General features: G+C 38.1%; 1 protein-coding gene across 2 annotated transcripts in view; it reads left to right on the forward strand.

Moving 5' to 3' along the window:
• Positions 1–18,148, forward strand: part of KIF4A (kinesin family member 4A) — a 145,780-nt gene that overhangs the window by 109,941 nt on the left and 17,691 nt on the right. For both annotated transcript variants that reach the window (XM_036411442.2, XM_036411439.2), the window contains 4 exons: positions 10,116–10,271; positions 10,398–10,498; positions 16,324–16,453; positions 17,809–17,979. In XM_036411442.2, the coding sequence (XP_036267335.1) occupies positions 10,116–10,271; positions 10,398–10,498; positions 16,324–16,453; positions 17,809–17,979 (558 nt within the window). The remainder of the gene's footprint in view (positions 1–10,115; positions 10,272–10,397; positions 10,499–16,323; positions 16,454–17,808; positions 17,980–18,148) is intronic.

Consider the following 18,148-nt stretch of genomic DNA (forward strand, 5'->3'; position numbering starts at 1 on the left):
GTATCTATCTTTTTGTTCATCAGGTTATAATGATCTTTATTATCCATAAATGAGTGAGATCATGTGGTATTTTCCTTTCATTGCCTGGCTTATTTCACTTATCATAATGCTTTTCAGTTCCAACCAGGATGCTGCAAATGGTAAGAATTCCTTTTTATAGCAGCATAGTATTCCATTGTGTAGATGTACCATAGTTTTCTGATCCTGTCATCTGCTGACGGGCACTTAGGCTGTTTTCCCAAATCCTAGCTATTGTAAATTGTGCTGCTATGAACCTAGGGGTGCATATATCCATTCTGATTGGTGTTTCTGGTTTCTTAGGATATATTTCTAGAAGTGGAATTACTGGGTCAAATGGAAGTTCCATTTTTAGTTTTTTGAGGAAACTCCATACTGTTCTCCACACTGGATGCACCAGTCTCCATTCCCACCAGTAGTGCACCAGGGTTCCTTTTTCTCCATATCCTCGTTAGCACTTGTCCTTTGTTGATTTGTTGATGATTGCCATTCTGACAGGTGTGAGATGGTACCGAGCTGTTGTTTTGATTTGCATCTCTTGGATAATTAGTGATTTTGAGCATGTTTTCATATGTTTCTTGCCCTTCTGTCTTCTTTTGAAAAGTTTCTATTAGGTCTGTTGTCCATTTTTAAAAGAATATATTTTATTGATTTTTTTACAGAGAGGAAGGGAGATAGATAGAGAGCTAGAAACATCGATGAGAGAGAAACATCGACCAGATGCCTCTTGCATCCAACGTACATGTCCTTGAACGGAATCGAACCTGGGACCTTTCAGTCCGCAGACCAACGCTCTACCGCTGAGCCAAACCAGTTTCGGCTGTTGTCCTTTTTTTTATTGGAGTGTTTATCTTCCTTTTGTTAAGTTGTAAGAGTTCCCTGTAAATGTTGGAGATTAAACCTTTATCTGTGAAAACATTGGCAAATATGTTCTCCCATTAAGTGGGCTTTCTTGTTGTTTTGTTGATGGTTTCTTTTGCTGTAAAAAAGCTTTTTATTTTGATGTAGACCTATTTGTTTATATTCTCTTTAGCTTCCATTGCCCTAGGAGCAGTATCAGTGAAGAAGTTCTTTTGGCATATGTTTGAGATTTTGCTGCCTGTGGATTCCTCTAGTATTTTTATGGTTTCCCGTTTTATGTTTAAGTCCTTTATCCATTGTGAGTTTATTTTTGTGTATGATGGTCTAGATTCCTTTTTTTTTTTTGCATGTATCTGTCCAATTTTCCCAACACCATTTATTGAAGAGACTATCTTGACTTCTTTGTATGTTCATGCCTCCTTTGTTGAATATTAATTGGGCATAGTGGTTTGGGTTGATTTCTGGGTTCTCTATTCTATTCCATTGGTCTATATGTTTGTTCTTGTGCCAGTACCAGGCTATTTTGAGAACAATGGCTTTGTAATATAGCTTGAAATCTAGTATTGAGATTCCTCCTACTTTGTTCTTCTTTCTCAGGATAGCTACAGCTATTTGGGGTCTTTTTTTTTTCCAGATGAATTTTTGGAAAATTCGTTCTAGGTCTGTGAAATATTCCATTGATATTTTAATGGGGATTGCATTGAATCTATAGATTGCTTTGAGTAGTATGGACATTTTGATGATGTTGATTCTACCAATCCATGAACAAAGTATGTTTTTGCCATCTATTTGTGTCTTCCTCTCTCTATTTTTTTCAGTGTCCTATAGTTTTTCGCATATAGGTCTTTTACCTCCTTAGCTAAGTTTATTCCTAGGTATCTTAATTTTTTGGTGCGATTGTAAATGGGATTTGTTTTTTAGTCTCTCTTTCTGTAAATTCACTGTTGGTGTATAGAAATGCCATAGATTTCTTGGTGTTAATTTTGCATCCTGCTACATTGCCAAATTCATTTATTAAGTCTAATAATTTTCTGATGGAGTCTTTAGGGTTTTCTGTGTACAGTATCATGTCATGTGCAAATAAGGACAGTTTTACTTCTTCTTTTCCAATTTGGATGCCTTCTTCTTGTCTGATATCAATGGCTAGCACTTCCAGTACTGTGTTGAACTGGAGTGATGAAAGCAGGCATCTCTATCTTGTTCCTGTTCTTAGGAGAAATGGTTTTAGTTTTTGCCCGTTGAGTGTGATGTTGGCTGTAGGTTTGCCATATATAGCTTTTATTATGTGGAGGTATGATCCTTCTATTCCCATCTTGCTGAGAGTTTTTATCAAGAAAGGGTGTTGGATTTTATCAAATGCTTTTTCTACATCAATTGATATAACTGTGATTTTTATCTCTCAATTTGTTTATGTGATGTATCATGTTTATTGATTTGCGGATATTGTACCATCCTTGCATCCCCTGGATAAATCCTACTTGGTCATGGTGTATGATCTTTCTGATGTACTGCTGGATCCAATTTGCTAGAATCTTTTGGAGGATTTTGGCATCTATATTTATAAGGGATATTGGTCCATAATTCTCTTTCATTGTGTTGTCTCTATCTGGTTTTGGTATTAGGGTGATGCTGGCTTCATAGAATGAACTTGGAAGTGTTCCTTTCTCTTGAATTTTTTTAGAATAGTCTGAGAAGTATAGGTTTTAGATCTTCCTTGACTGTTTGGTATAACTCCCCTGTGAACCATCTGGGCTATTGTTTGCTGGAAACTTTTTGATAACTGCTTCAATTTCTTCCATAGTCATTGGCCTATTGAGAGATGTTTAGAATCTTCCTGATTGAGTTGGGAAGGTTGTATTTTTTCTAGGAATATGTCCATTTCCTCCAGGTTTTCCAGTTTATTGGAATAGAGTTGTTTATGGTATTTTTAAACAATCCTTTGTATTTCTGTGGGGTCTGTTGTTATTATACCTCTTTTATTTCTGATTTTGTTTATTTGGATCCTCTCTCTTTGCTTCTTGGTAAGCCTGGCGAGAGGTGCATCAATCTTGTTTATTCTTTCAAATAATCAACACTCGGTTTTTTTATTGATTTTTTATATTTTGTTTTGCTTTTTGTCTCTATGTCATTTATATCTGCTCTGATATTTATTATTTCCTTTCTTCCGCTCACTCTGGGCTTTTCTTATTGCTCTTGCTAATTCTTTGAATTGTAGAGTTAGATTATTTACTACCATTTTTTCTTGTGTTTTGAGGTAGGCCTGTAGAACTATAAACTTCCCTTTCAGGAGTGCTTTCATGTGTCTTACAGATTTTGGATTGTTGTGTTTTTATTGTCATTAGTTTCCAGGATGTTTTTAAATTCTTTTATATATATCAATATATATATTTTTATTGATTTTCCACATAGAGGAAGGGAGAGGGATAGAGAGCCAGAAACGTCGATGAGAAAGAAACATCGACCAGCTGCTTCCTGCACACCCCACACCGGGGATGTGCCAGCAACCAATGTACATGCTCTTGACTGGAATCGAACCTGGGACCTTCCAGTCAGCAGACCAATGCTCTATCCACTGAGCCAAACCGGTTTCGGCAGGATGTTTTTAATTTCTTCTTTGATCTCATTCGTAGCCCAATCAGTATTTAATAGCATGCTATTCAGCTTCCAAGTGTTTGAGTGTTTTGGATTGTTTTTATTGTAATTTATTTCTAATACTAGTGGCCTGTTGCAGAAAGATTCCTGCAATAGGGCTTCCTGCTGTGGTTACCGCCCTGCCTGCTTTCCTCCCTTTTCTGCTGCCCTGCCTGCTTGCCTCCCTTCTCCCCCAGCCCCGCCTGCTTGCCATTCCTTCTCTCCTGCCCCCGCCTGCTTGCTTCTCAGTTTGGCTCTCTTCTGCAGCACTTGGCTTCTTTCTACACAGTCTTCAGTCTTTGCTCTGGCCTGGATATGCAAATTAACCACCATCTTGGTTGGGTTAATTTGCATAATAACTGATTAGCTGGTTGGTGTGGCTTCTGGACATAGGGAAGGTATGATCAGTTTGCATGTTTCTCTTATTACCGTGTTTCCCCGAAAATAAGACATCCTCCGAAAATAAGACCTACGTACAGGTTTTCTTCTGAGTGAAATATAAGGCATCCCCCCAAAAATAAGGCCCCCCTAGGCTAAACATGAGAGATTTGGTCCACTGATTCTGAAAGAAATGGAATCACAAGAAATTCACCAGGAAATTCAGGAATTGGATTGTTATGATGGCGTTCCAGAAGATGATGACATGATTGTCATTGAATAAATGAGTAAATTCTTGATACTGTAGGATTCACAGTTTGTCTGATTTGTGTTGACAACTACCGTACTACCGTATCGTATACAGGTAATAAATTTCCTTTATTTTCATTTAACAATAAATGTGTACCGTATTTTTCTTCATGGAAAAATAAGACATCCTCTGAAAATAAGACCTAGCGCATCTTTGGGAGCAAAAATTAATATAAGACACTGTCTTATTTTCGGGGAAACAGGGTACGTAGGATTATGCCATTATGGTCTGAGATGGTGCTTGGTATGATTTAAATCTTCTTGAATTTAGGGAGACTTTGCTTGTGACCCAATATGTGGTCTATTTTTTAAAATGTCCCATGTGCACTTGAGAAGAATGTATATTCCGCAGCTTTGGAATGAAATGTTCTGAAGATGTCAATTTAATCCACCTGATCTAGTGAGTTATTTAGGATTGCTGTTTCTTTGCTGATTTTTTTTTTTTGTCCAGAGTTTTTATCCAGTGATGTCTGTGGTGTATTAAAGTCCCCTACTATGATTGTATTGTTGTGGATCTCTTCCTTGATATCTTCCAGGAGTTTTGTTATGTATTTGGGTGCTCCTGTGTTAGGTGCATATATGTTTATCAGGGTTATATCCTCTTGTTGTATCGATCCCTTTAGTATTATGAAGTGGCCTTGCTTATCTCTTGTTATGGTCTTTACTTTGAGGTCTGTCAGATGTAAGTATTGCTACTCCAGCTTTTTTTTATTTCCATTTGCCTGAAAGCTATTTTCCACCCCTTCACTTTCAGTCTATTTTTTAAATTACAGTTGACATTCAAAATTATATTAGTTTTAGGTGTACAGCAGAGTGGTTAGACGTTTATATAACTTACAAAGTGATCCCCTGGTAAGTCTAGTACATACCTGGCACCATACTTAGTTATTATAATATTATTAACTATATTTTCGGTGCTGTACTTTACATCCCCAAGACTATTCTGTAACTACAAATCTGTACTTCTCTATGCCTTCACCTTTTACCCAGTACCCCACCACCACAGGCAAGCTGACATTATCGACTTGAATTCTTACTTCTTTTCTAATATAAACATTTAGTGCTATAAATTTTCCTTTAAGTACCCTTTTTAAAAAAATTATTTTTATTGTTAAAAGCTTTACTGATGTCCCCTTTCTCCCCCCCACTCCATTGACCCCCTCTTACTCCTCCTAGTCCCTACCCAAGCCTTTGCCACGCTATTAGTGTCTGTTTTCGTAAGTTATGCATATAAGTTATTTGCTTAATCTCTTCCTGCCCCCCTCCTCCCACCCCACTTCTCTCTAAGAGTTCTCAGTTTGTTGCATGCTTCCATATTTCTGGCTCTTTTTTGTGTGACAGTTTATTTTGTTCATTAGAGTTCACATATACTAGTAAGTGAGATAGCATGATATTTGCTTTTTCTGACTAACTTATTTCGCTTAGCATAATACTCTTCAGGTCCCTCCATGTGTCTCGAGGGGTAAGATTTTTCTTCTTTTCATAGCTGCATAGTATTCCATTGTGTAAATGTACCACAGCTTTTTATCCACTCATCTATTGATGGGCACTTGAGCTGTTTCCAGATCTTGCCTATTGTAAATAATGCTGCTATGAACATAGGGGTGCAAGTACTCTTAACGACATCCCACAATTTTTTATAGTTATGTTTTCATTCCATTCAAAATACATTCTAATTGCCCTATTGATTCCTTATTTCACACATGGGTTGTTTAGAAATGTGTTATTTAGTTTCTAAATATTGGGGAATTTTCCCAGTATCTTTCTGTTGTGATTTCTAATTTAATTCCTTTGTGATTAGAGAACATACTTTGTATGACTTGAATCCTTTGAATTTACTGAGATTTATTATGGCCTAGAATATGGTTAGTCTTTGCTAATGTTCTGGGTGTACTTGAGAAGAATGTGTATAGTGCTGTTATTGGGTAGAATTCTGTAAATCTCAGTTGTGTCTATGTGATTGGTTGTGCTATTTACTTTACTGTGTTCTTACTGGTTTTTTGCCTACTTGCTCTATCAGTTATTGAGAGATTGGTATTAAGATCTCCAACTAAAATTTTGTTTATTTCTTTTTCTCCTTGTAGTTCTATCTGATTTGCTTCATGTATTTTGAAGCTATTATTAAAGGCACAAACACTTAGGATTAATTGACCCCGTCATTACTATAAAATAATCTTTTCTCTTCCTGGTAATATTTTCTCTGAAATCTACTTTTTGTGCTAATAACACAAAAAGCTTTCTTTCAACTTATGTTATCATGGTATATTTTGTAACCTTTTTTTTGTTGTTGTTGTTCTTTTGTTGTTGTTGTTGTTACAACAGTAGCTTTTATAATTACTCATCTATTGACCTCTACTGAGAATCTTATTTCTCCACATGGTGTTTTTTTTAATATTTATTGTTCAGATTATTATAGATATTCCTCTCCCCCACCCTATAGCTCCTCTCCACCTGGTTCCCACCCTACCCCATGCCCTCACCGCCCCCATGTCCTCATTAATAAGTGTAAGATTTTTTCCAATCTCTACCCACAACCCCACACCCTCTTCGCCCCAAGATTTGTCAGTCTGCTCCCTTTTTATGCCCCTGATTCTATTACATTCACCAGTTTATTCTGTTCATCAAATTTTTTATTCATTTGATTTTTAAATTCACTTGTTGATAGATATGTATTTGTTGTTCATAATTTTTATCTTTACTTTTTTCTTCTTCTTCCTCTTCTTAAAGAATACCCTTCAGCATTTCATATAATACTGCTTTGGTGGTGATTAACTCCTTTAGCTTTTTCTTGTCTGTGAAGCTCTATTATCTGACCTTCAATTCGAAATGATAGCTTTGTTGGGTAATCTTGGTTGTAGGTTCTTGCTATTCATTACTTTGAATATTTCTTGCCACTCTCATCTGGCCTGCATAGTTTCCGTTAGAAATCAGCTCAGTCCTATGGGTACTCCCTTGTAGGTAACTAACTGTTTTTTCTCTTGCTGCTTTTATTATGTATTATGTATTTGGGTGCTCCTGCGTTGGGTTCTCCATTTGTCTTTTGCTCTTGGCATTTTAATTATGATGTGTTTTGGTGTGGTCCTCTTTGGATTCCTCTTGTTTGGGGTTCTCTGTGCTTCCTGTACTTGTAAGTCTATTTCTTTCACCAGGTAGGGGAAGTTTTCTGTCATTATTTCTTCAAATATGTTTTCAGTCTCTCTCTCTCTCTCTCTCTCTCTCTCTCTCTCTCTCTCTCTCTCTCTCTCTCTCTCCCTCCCTCCCTCCCTCCCTCCTCCTCCTCCTCCTCCTCCTCTCATCTTCCTCCACCCCCCATAATTCAGATGTTGGTACACTTGAAGTTGTCCCAGAGGCTCCTTTTTGGATTCTTTTTGCTTTTCTGGTTGGGTGTTTTTTGCTTCCTCGTATTTCTAATCTTTGATTTGATTCTTGGGATACTCTAGTCTACTGTTGAAGCTCTGTATATTATTATTTATTTCAGACAGTGTATGCTTAATTTCTGACTGGTCCTTTTCCATTTTTTTGGCATTCTCATTAAGATCCTTGAAAGTCTCACTAAGTCCCTCAGAGGTCTCACTAAGTTCCTCGGAGGTTTTTAGAAGATTCTTAAGTAACCTTATAAGTGTGGTTTTGAACTCTATATCCAATAGTTTGCTTTCCTCCATTTCTTTCATTCGTGACTTGTTTCTTTGTCTCCACATTTTAGCTACTTCCCTGTGTTGGTAGAGTGGCCCTGTGTGCTAGGCATCCAATAGGGCCCAGTGGCTCAGCCTCCCCTATCACCTGAGGTGGACACTGTAGGTGCACCCCTTTGTGGGCTGTGTGCTCAGTCTTGTTGTAGTTAAGCCTTGATTGCTGTTGGTATCACTATGAGGAATTGACCTCCAGGCCAATAGAATGTGAGGACCAGCTGTGTCTACAATGGAAGAACTGCTGTGCAGGAGACACCCTTATGGGGCAGGGCTTGCCTCAGTCGGGCTTTGGTACTCACTGAGTATGCCCCTTCAATGTGTCACTTATGAATGTGAAGAGTTGTAATCCAATATGGTCTCACACTGACCACTGAGTACACTGGCTCTTGGATATCCAGGGAGGTGCAAAGTCAGCCACTGTCTGGGGCCACCCAGCAGAAGCTACAGAGAGATCTTCAGATTCCTCTTTGTATGGGGTTTTGAAGTACCCAGGAGAAGCCCAGCTGTGAAGCAAGGCAGGCTGCTTCTGCTGGGCCTTAGGCCTTCTTTTGGAAGCTTTGGGTCTCTCTGACCCAGCTGTAGTTTGACAAGTTTTAAGCTAGAAAGGACAGGCCATTCATATGCAAAAGACGCTGTGCACAGCTTGGGTAGGGTTGTGCATTCTGACCCGATGCCAGACAGTCCAGTTTCTCCCCATATGAGTCTGGGTACCCAGAGTCTTGCCCAGAACTGGAGTTCAGAGCAAGCGGGAACTTGTATCTCCCTCCGGATTGAAAAAAAATAACAGCGCACCCGGTTGCCAGCCCATTCCTTTCGTGCTTCCTCACCTCCACACCTCCTACCCGTCTCAATGCACTTTTTTCTTCTAGTTGTAAAACTTCCACTTAGCCAGCTTTCCCACGATTCTGGATGATAGTTGTTTTGTCTCATAGTTGTAGTTTTGATGTGGTTGTGAGAGGCAGCAAGTACAGGTATTTACCTATGGTGCCATCTTCTGTAATCCTTTTAATTTTAACCTATTTGTGCCTTCGAGGTTTTTTTATGAAAATATTTTAATGTTGACATAATTGCAAGTGTCCTCCTTTCCAGCATCCCCTTTGCCCACCTCGATCCACCTCAGCCTCCCTCTCTTTTGGCCTTTACCAAATTATTGTCTGTGTCCATGGGGTATTACATATATGTTCTTTAGCTAATCCCTTCACCTTCTTTATCTAGTCAACCCATTCCCCTCTCCTTGGGTACCAGCCAATCTGTTTCATGTATCCACACTGGTTCCATTTTGTTCGTCAGTTTATTTTGTTCATTAGACTCCACATATTAGTGAGATTATATGATATTTGTCTTTCTCTGACTGGCTTATTTTGCTTAGCAATAATAATACTCCCCATGTCCATCCATGCTGTCACAAAGGGTAAAAAGTTATGCCTTCGCTTTTAAATTGTGATTTATGTAGTAGGGTCTGACTTTTTAATCCAATCTTACAATTGGAAGTTTTGAATCTTTTATCTTGCTATTTGTTTTCTATTTTCCCCATCTGCTCTTCATTCACTTTTTCCTTGTTTTCTGACTTCTTTTTTGGATCAATTGAGTATTTTTATAATTCTATATTATCTCCTTTTGTTTCACATTTGGTGCTTTATTAGAGGATTAAGTTCTCTTGAATAATTGACTCCTTTACCATTATGAAATCATCTTTTTTAATCCTTGGTAATTCTTTGATGTGAATTCTACATTACCTGATATTAATATATCCGCTCCAGCTTTCTTTTGATTACTCTTATTGTGGTATATCATATGATGTGGTATATCAGGGATGGTCCTTTTTTAAAAACTGAATTTAATTAATTTTGTTTGCTTAATATATTTCATCTTTAAAGATTAAGAATGGATATCTATTTACTAAATAGAACAGGCAGTCAAAATATACTTTAATTCTATATCATGACTAGATAAGGAGAAAATGGAGAAGATAAGACAGAGTACAAAGAAGAGAAATGTAGAATATCTGAAGATTTTCTGCAGAAAGTCTCTTTATTGTGACCTTTTAGGATATTGCTGTAAAGGCTCTTGGAGGCCTATTCGAACTTTTGGTGAGTGTAGGTACAAATGGAAATCTCCCTTCTAGTTACTTGAGCTCTGGTCTGAGGAAAATTTAGTCTGGAGCTGAATCGAGCCCATGGGCCAGAGAACCCGCATCCCTAACCCAACATCACTTGATTACTCTTCTAGAGTTGGCTTGGAAATGAAATTGAGGTTATGGTCAGTACTGAGGAAGCCAAACGCCATCTGAATGACCTTCTTGAAGATAGAAAGATCCTGGCTCAGGATCTGGCTCAACTCAAAGAACAAAAGCAATCTGGGGAGAATCTACCTTCTAAATTCCGGGTAAGTGCCCTTATGGAAATATTTGACCAATTATCAGACTCTTGTACTCCCCAGATATACTCACTGCTTTGGCCAGTTACTTTCCTTTGAGTACTTCACCCTCATTCCCACTATTCTTCTTTACAGAGGCGCACATTCTCAGTTGCTGAACTTCATGGTCAAGTTTCTGAATCAGAGGATTCCATTACAAAGCAGATTGAAAGCCTAGAGACTGAAATAGAACTCAGGTAATGGGACTGTCTGCAAGGCATTATAAAAATGTATGCCTGGAATCAAAATAGAAAATGCTAGTCCAGTGACTTAAAAGTTTTATGATAGTGGAGAAACAAGAGAAAGTAGCATTTTTAAAAAAATATATAAACTAGAAATGTTAGATACATTTTCTCATTCAGTCCTTTCCTATGAGGTATACCTTATGAGTTATGTATGATTCTTCTTACTTTAGAGATCTGAAGTTCACAGATCTTAATATATTTGCTATAATTTATATATAGCTGGCATTTAGAACTTAGACTATCTAACGCCAAAGCCCAGGATCTTTAAGCTGCACCACAATTTTTGATGCAGTAATATCTCTGAAATGCGGAATTGACTAAAAACAAAACTTTAGAGGAACCCAAGAAATGATATAAGAAGAGTAATAACAGCTTGACATGGCTCAGTGGTGGAGTGTTGACCTATGAACCAGGAGGTCACAATTTGATGCCCGGGTTACGGGCTCGATCCCTAGTGGGGGGTGTGCAGGAGGCAGTAGATCAATGATGTTTCTATCTCATCATTGGTATTTCTATCTCTGTCTCCCGCTTCCTTCCTCTCTCTGAAATCAATAAAAACATAGAAAGAGGAGAACTTGAGAAATCAACAGCAAAGTAGATAGAATAGAACAAAATGATTATGAGCATTAAATGAGATTAGTAAGTAAAGTACTATACTTACAGTAGTTGGCATAATAGAAGTGCTCAGTGAATGTTCTCTTTTTTAAAAATATATTTCTAGAAGGATCAGAATGTAGATAATATTAAAAAAAATTTAGTTTCTAGTATTTTTCATTTTTTTAAATTACTTTATTGATTAAGATATCACATATTTGTCCTCATGCCCCCCATTCCCATCCCAAACCTCTCCCCACGCATGCTCTCACCTTCCTGTTGTCTGTAACCACTGGTTAGGCTCATATGCATGCACACAAGTCCTTTGGTTGATCTCTCTCCCTTATCTTCACCCTCCCCTACCTTCCCTCTGAGGTCTGACAATCTGATCGATGCTGTTCTTATTCATCAGTCTGTGTTGTTCATCATTTCCCCTAGATGAGTGAGCTCATATGATACTAGAGATATACTTATAAGAATCGAAAATGAGACAAGCAATAATGGTTATGCTGAGAGGCAAATGAATCAGTCTATAGTGAGTTTCTTTCTGGCCAACAGTTCTTTTGAGTCCCAATTTCTATGTTAAACAGTTCCTTATGTGTACATGTCAGCAATGATATTTCAGTTCTGGATGGTGTAGAAATGGTGGTAATGCAGGTCCAACACTCTCTGGTTTGGTCCTGGGCATCCTTCAGTGATGCACAGCTGCTGACGGCTAGCATAGCAAAGCTTCGTCAGCATCTTCCATCTCTGGACTGTTTCTCTTCTGTCTTCATGGCTGGAGCACTCCTGTCAATTCCTCTCTGTTGCAGGAATCCACATGGTCTCAGAGTTGTTTTCTGAAAATATACAAACATATTCTTGACCAAAAGTTAATACAGGAATCTTTTCTATAAATTTGACTTGCGATCCTTTTTCATTTTTTGCCCAAACTATTTTCCTTTGGTTTGTTTTGACACTATGTATGTTTTACATGGGTGTCTTGTTGTTAGCATTACAAATGAAAGTTAATTTTCTAAAGTACAAATTTTCTAGATGTAATTTACTTACAGGATATTTTCCCTTACACAACATTCTTCTACTATCCTCCCTTTTTTATTTAAATATTAGGCTTTTGGAAGTTTTATAATGTAATTTTGATAGCTTTTAAATTTTAAGTTTTTGCACTAAAATGTGACTACTTTAGGTTCATTACATGTTATGCAATTTTACCATGAGATGAACCACCAATAAAAATTTTAGTTAACACTTTAGGAACAGCTTTTTTGTCCAGTCCAATTGATTTTTCTAGAATATTCGCTTATTTCAATTAGCCAATTTAAATTAGCCTGAAAACTTGACTACTATTTTACTGTCAAATTTAATACTCTAACAACCATCTTATTTTACCCTGTAAATATTAGTGGAAAGGATTATTTTCCTCCTTGAGTAGGCCCTGAGCATTCCTGGTGCTAGTCTGGGTTTAGATATCAAAAACCCCATTTCCCCACACCCTGGGTACAAGACATCTCAAATAAGTCTTGTTGCAGTGAGAAGGCACCTGCCGTCAGCCAAGTCTCTATCTGTTACCTGGGTCCCTATTTGAGCTGGACATGGGAAGCTAAGCAGCCATGGAAGCAGAAGACCTCCCTCAGCAGGGGTGAGGGTTCAGGCCCCTGCAAAGTTGGGAGGGTGATGGTTTATGCCCCATTTCCGTTGACCCCCAAGTTCTCTCCTGATGGCCCCTCTGCGACTGTGCCTGTCTTAGGTTGTTCCTTCCCTGAGGAATCTTACCTGTCTCTGGCTAACCAGCCATCCTCCAGGGCCAAACAGGGTGATGTGAGATTCAGTTCTATCTCCTTGGTAGCCTACGTCCCCGTGGCCTCCACGCCCAGCACCTGCCTTGGGATCCCCTCGCCTGCTGGCAGGGCCCAAGCACTGATCACATATCTTGTGAAACCCAGGTTTCTTCTCCAGGGAGGGCCCAGCTCACCCCACTGGGTGAGAGAAAGATCCATGGTACCAGCTATCATGAGGCTTCAACCTCGGCATGAACATAAATTTCTTAAGATAATAGATTTTTATTGCCCAGAAGAGCTTGGAGGTCATTTAATTTGTTTTTAGCAATACACACTAGCTGTTTATCTTTGGATACATCTATAAGTCACTCAGCATTTGAGTTTCTGCTTTGTGCTGCACTAGGTGCAGTTGGTATATATACACAAAAAATAGATGGATCACCCTTACTCTCAAGTGGAAATATTATAATGTGAAAGAATCATTTGTTAAAATTTCAGGAATATTGTAAGCCATTGATAGCTTACAGTTGGTTATGGTGAGAGGATTTACACAACAGAAACTAACAAAAGCTACAAATCAGGTCTGGTTTGTTAAGTGCTGGGTGTTAAACATTTACCCAGATACCACTGGGCATAAGTAAATGATCACTTAAATGTAGGGCAAGTGCCAAGTAGAGGGCAATCAGACAGGTGAGTTTAATCAAGAGAATTTTCCTAAAGTTTATGAGGCATAAACTAAATTTTGAAATAGCCAAGGGTCATAAATTGTCAGAGACGACAGGAAAGGGCATATGATGGACAACTCTGAAGTGGTCTGGCCCTCCTCTTCTAAGAAGCCTACCCTAACCCTTCTTCCCTCACTAATATCCCCCTCTCCTTCTTCTCTAACCTCCTTCAGAACTTACAGTACTCAATCATGTTATTCGAATGACATATGTTATCTTTATATTTATTAGCTGTTTTATGTTTATTAGTCTTATCAATCTAGAAAGATTGTAAGCTATTGAGGGAAAGGACTATATATTAGACCAGGTTGTCAAAGTGTGGTCTGAAAACTTCTGGGGGTCTCTGAGACCCTTTCAGGGAGTCTGACCAAAACAATTTTCATAATAACATTAAGATGTTATTTGCCATAATAGTGCAAAAGCAACAGTGGACAAAACTGATGACAGCTTGGCTTGAACAAAAACAGTGGTACCAATCTGTGATCACTGAATACATCTTTGGAGTAAAAAAAAAAAGCAGTAAAATGTGTTCATTTCATGAAATCTGCACCCTTGAGTTCAGCGCTTTTTGGTATGTGTGACAGAGTGGGAAGAACACAGCACGTGTGCAGCGTGCAGAGGTGTGGTGTCTCCAGGAAAGGCGCTTGGCGCTTGGGAGGGTTAACAGCAGGCCTCTGTGCATGGAACTTCATTTTTACTTGAAGAATGACTGACAGACCAACTGGTTATTCAGACTTGGGTATGTGGCAGACATTTCTCAGAAATGATCAGAGTGAGCCTGTCGCTTCAAGAACAACAGCTGACACTGTTTGTCGCCAAAAATTTGATTTTTTAAGAGACAGTCAGAATTTTGAAAAATGTATATCTTCTGTGAGCTTGACAGTTTTTCATAACTTTTTTTATGAGACCAGTCGGGATATTAACAAATATGATTTCTCTATACTGTATAAAGAAATGTGTTAATATTTGGAGGCTCTACATGCCTCAGCATTGTCCAAATGGCATGTTACAGAATCATGTATGGGTAAAAGACCCATTCAGATTTCAAGATAGACCAATGAATTTTAATGTAAGAGAGTATGAAATGTTTATTAATAATGGTTTTAGGTTCTACTTTGTTTTGTTTTCTTCAGATTCTTCTTTTCAGCTAACTTTTAAGAAGCTACCACTTGTAGGGTTTTTGGTATATTCTCAAAGAAGAATAGCCACAATTATCTGAAAAGGCTATTAAAATGCTCCTCCCTTGTCCGCCTACATATCCATGTGAGGCCAGATTATCTTCATTTATTTCAACAAAGACTGAATGCAGAGGGTGATGTGTGAATCTAGGTGTCTTATACTAAGCCAGATATTATAGAGCTTTGTAAAAGTGAAAAATAATCCCAGTATTCTCACTAAATTATTTTTTGTTTTAAAAAAATGTAGTTTTTTATAAAATGTTATTGAGGTTTTTTATTTTTAAATGAATTAATATTTAATATCTCTCAGTTTTATTTTCTAATGCTGTAGGTATAAAGTGAATATGAATGGAATTTCTTAAGTCCTCAGTGCTTTTTTTCTTTTTAACATTTCCAATAGGCTGAACTCTACCAACATAGCAGAAAGAAAACCTATCGGGAAAATGTTTTGTGGTCGTGTCCCTCAATGTTTTTTAAGAGTGTAAACAAGTCCTCAGACCTAAATTTGAGAACTGCCATGTTATGTTATGTTATCTTGGTACCCATTATTTTGGTACCCATCTTCATAGATATGTGTGTGTTTGTGTGATTAATTTTACAGAGAGGAAGGGAGAAGGATAGAGAGAAATATTGATGAGAAAGAAACATTGATCAGCTGCCCCCTACTGGGGATCGAGCCTGCAGCCAAGTATATGCCCTTGACCAGAATCTAACCTGGAACCTTCAGTCTGTGAGCCAGTGCTCTATATACTGAGCTAAACTGGTTAGGGTCCCATCTTCTTTATAGTATCTTACATAGCACTGCATGCTGTGCACGTGCTGGTGTGCTCTCTCTCACTGGCCACATAGCAAATTTAAGAAGGAAGCTATTAATGAAACTAAAATATTGTGTCTGCCTTGGTCTCTGACCATACTCAATCAGAAAGTATCTGGAAGCTATAACCAGAATCAAGGTATCTTGTCTTCTCAGAAACTTCTCAGTCTTGTGGCAGGCACTTCAAGATAACCTCTCACAACACCATAGCTATCAATTTGGTATTCAATTCCAGCAAAAAGCATCCATGTGTTTGTTATTTTGAGGATTTTTTCCTTTCTAGCCTCCAACCTGAATCTTGTCCTTGTATAGGTGAACCACCATATCATAATCTGAGCTTATGTGGCCTTGAGACAAGTCACATTACAGTCGATGCACTACTAATAAGCCTTACTAAAATAAATATTTCCAAGACCATTTATGATCCATTTAGTTAAATCAGTATTTAATAAAAATGAAACCATTTAGATGGTCTTTGGAGTCTCTTTGTAACAGGATTTGAGCTAATGTAAGAACTCACATTTGAGCACACATCCTAACCAGATAACTAAATCATTATATAAATAATATTTAGCTGATACCTCCTTCTGTAAAACTATTTGAAGTTTCTCGTTTCTCCTCAGAACTTTTCCCCTGTCCTGTTTGTTGAGACTACTGGTAATAAGGCTCACTGTTTCTTTCCTTGCAGGAGTGCTCAGATTGCTGACCTGCAGCAGAAGCTACTGGATGCAGAAAGTGAAGACAGGCCAAAACATCGCTGGGAGAATATTGCTACCATTTTGGAAGCCAAGTGTGCCATGAAATATTTAATTGGAGAGGTAAATATTACTCTTCCTACCAGCAATTAGGGATCTGGCTTGGTATTAATAGATTGAAATAAGATGTTAGCCTGGAATACTGTCATTGTGTCATTGCCACTTTTCCTGGTAAAAACCACAATGACACTAACATTAGAGAAATAGTTTTATGGGTAAAAGTTGATGTGAGCAAGTGCTCAATAAATGTTTTCTCTTATTATTAGGAAAAGATCAGAATGCCATAGTAGGCCACTACCTAAACATAAATTATTACACTGGAGTACTTTTTAAAACACCCATATTCAGAAAGTTTAAGCCCTAGCCACTTTGACTCAGTGGATAGAGTGTCAGCCTATGCACCAAAGGTTCCCGGGTTTGATTCTGGTTAAGGACATATACCTTGGTTGCAGGCTCCTCACCGGCCCAGGCCCTGGTCGGGGCACAGTGCAGTCAGCAACCAATTGATATGTTTCTCTCACATCGATGTTTCTCTCTGTCTTTCCCTCCCCCACTCTCTTTAAAGAAGATCAATGGAAAAATATTTTTGGGTGAGGATTAACAACAATTTTTAAAAGTTTAAGATACAATTTAGGACAGACAAATTAATAATTGGCACACAAAGATTTATCTTAAAGAAAATGCATCTTCACTGACCTTAAAATAGTCTATCATCTTACATTGTCATGAGGAATTAAAGTTGGTCACCTCTGGTGATTAAAGCATTTTCTCTTGAGACAAGCTTTACAAACTCCTCCAATTCTGCAAGTGTGAACAATGCTATCCTTTCTACATTTTGTGTTCAGTTAGCAGATTTATCTTACTAAAGAAATCCTCATTGGTCTTATGAGCACTGGTGTTTATGATGTTCGCCATCTGGGCTAATAGAGAATATATAACTAGGCCAGCTTAAGATACCAATCTAACCTGAAGAGCCAGATCTGCAGGCTCAGCTAACATGTCTACGGGTTTCAGCATGTGAACACAGACATTCGGAAATGGGACATAATTGGCCATAAGGGTGTGTCTTATGATTTTCTCTTTAAAATCAAGGAAGAACTTCTTATATATCAGAATATGATGTTGTCAGCTACTGTTCATGTTGGGTTTATTCTTGCCTTGAGGCAGAGCAAGAGATTGAATGACCTTAGTGATGGCTTCTAGCTTTAAGTTATCTACCTCAACAGAAATATCGGCTCTTGACCTGAGTAGTGTTGTTACTATTCTATGGTAGAATCCATATGTCATGAAAACATAAGAATGGACTTGGACATGGAACTTTTCTTAGCCCATTTCAAGAAAACAGACATTTGTCTGCCTAATGAATGGGGAAAGGTAGCCATTCTCCAAAGAAAATGTTCTTCTTTTATCTCTTCCAGCTGGTCTCCTCCAAGATTCAGGTTAGCAAACTTGAAAGCAATCTGAAACAGAACAAGGCCAGCTGTGCTGACATGCAGAAGATGCTGTTTGAGGAACGAAATAATATTGCTGAAAAAGAGACAGAGTTACAGGCAGAGCTATTCAGAATGGAGCAACAGCATCAAGAGAAGGTAAACTAGCGAGCCAAGAAGCGATACTGAGGAATAAACCATCATTGCTTTCTGTTGTTAGTTTTAAAAAATAGCAGGGGATATGATGTTTCCTTCAAAAGACCATGTAACTGGAGCAGCTATTTTGGGCAGCCCAGGGAGGGGTCTGTTTATGATCCGTCCTAGTTCA

Source organism: Pipistrellus kuhlii, unplaced genomic scaffold (assembly GCF_014108245.1).
Source record: "Pipistrellus kuhlii isolate mPipKuh1 unplaced genomic scaffold, mPipKuh1.p scaffold_m20_p_40, whole genome shotgun sequence".
Lineage (NCBI taxonomy): Eukaryota > Metazoa > Chordata > Mammalia > Chiroptera > Vespertilionidae > Pipistrellus > Pipistrellus kuhlii.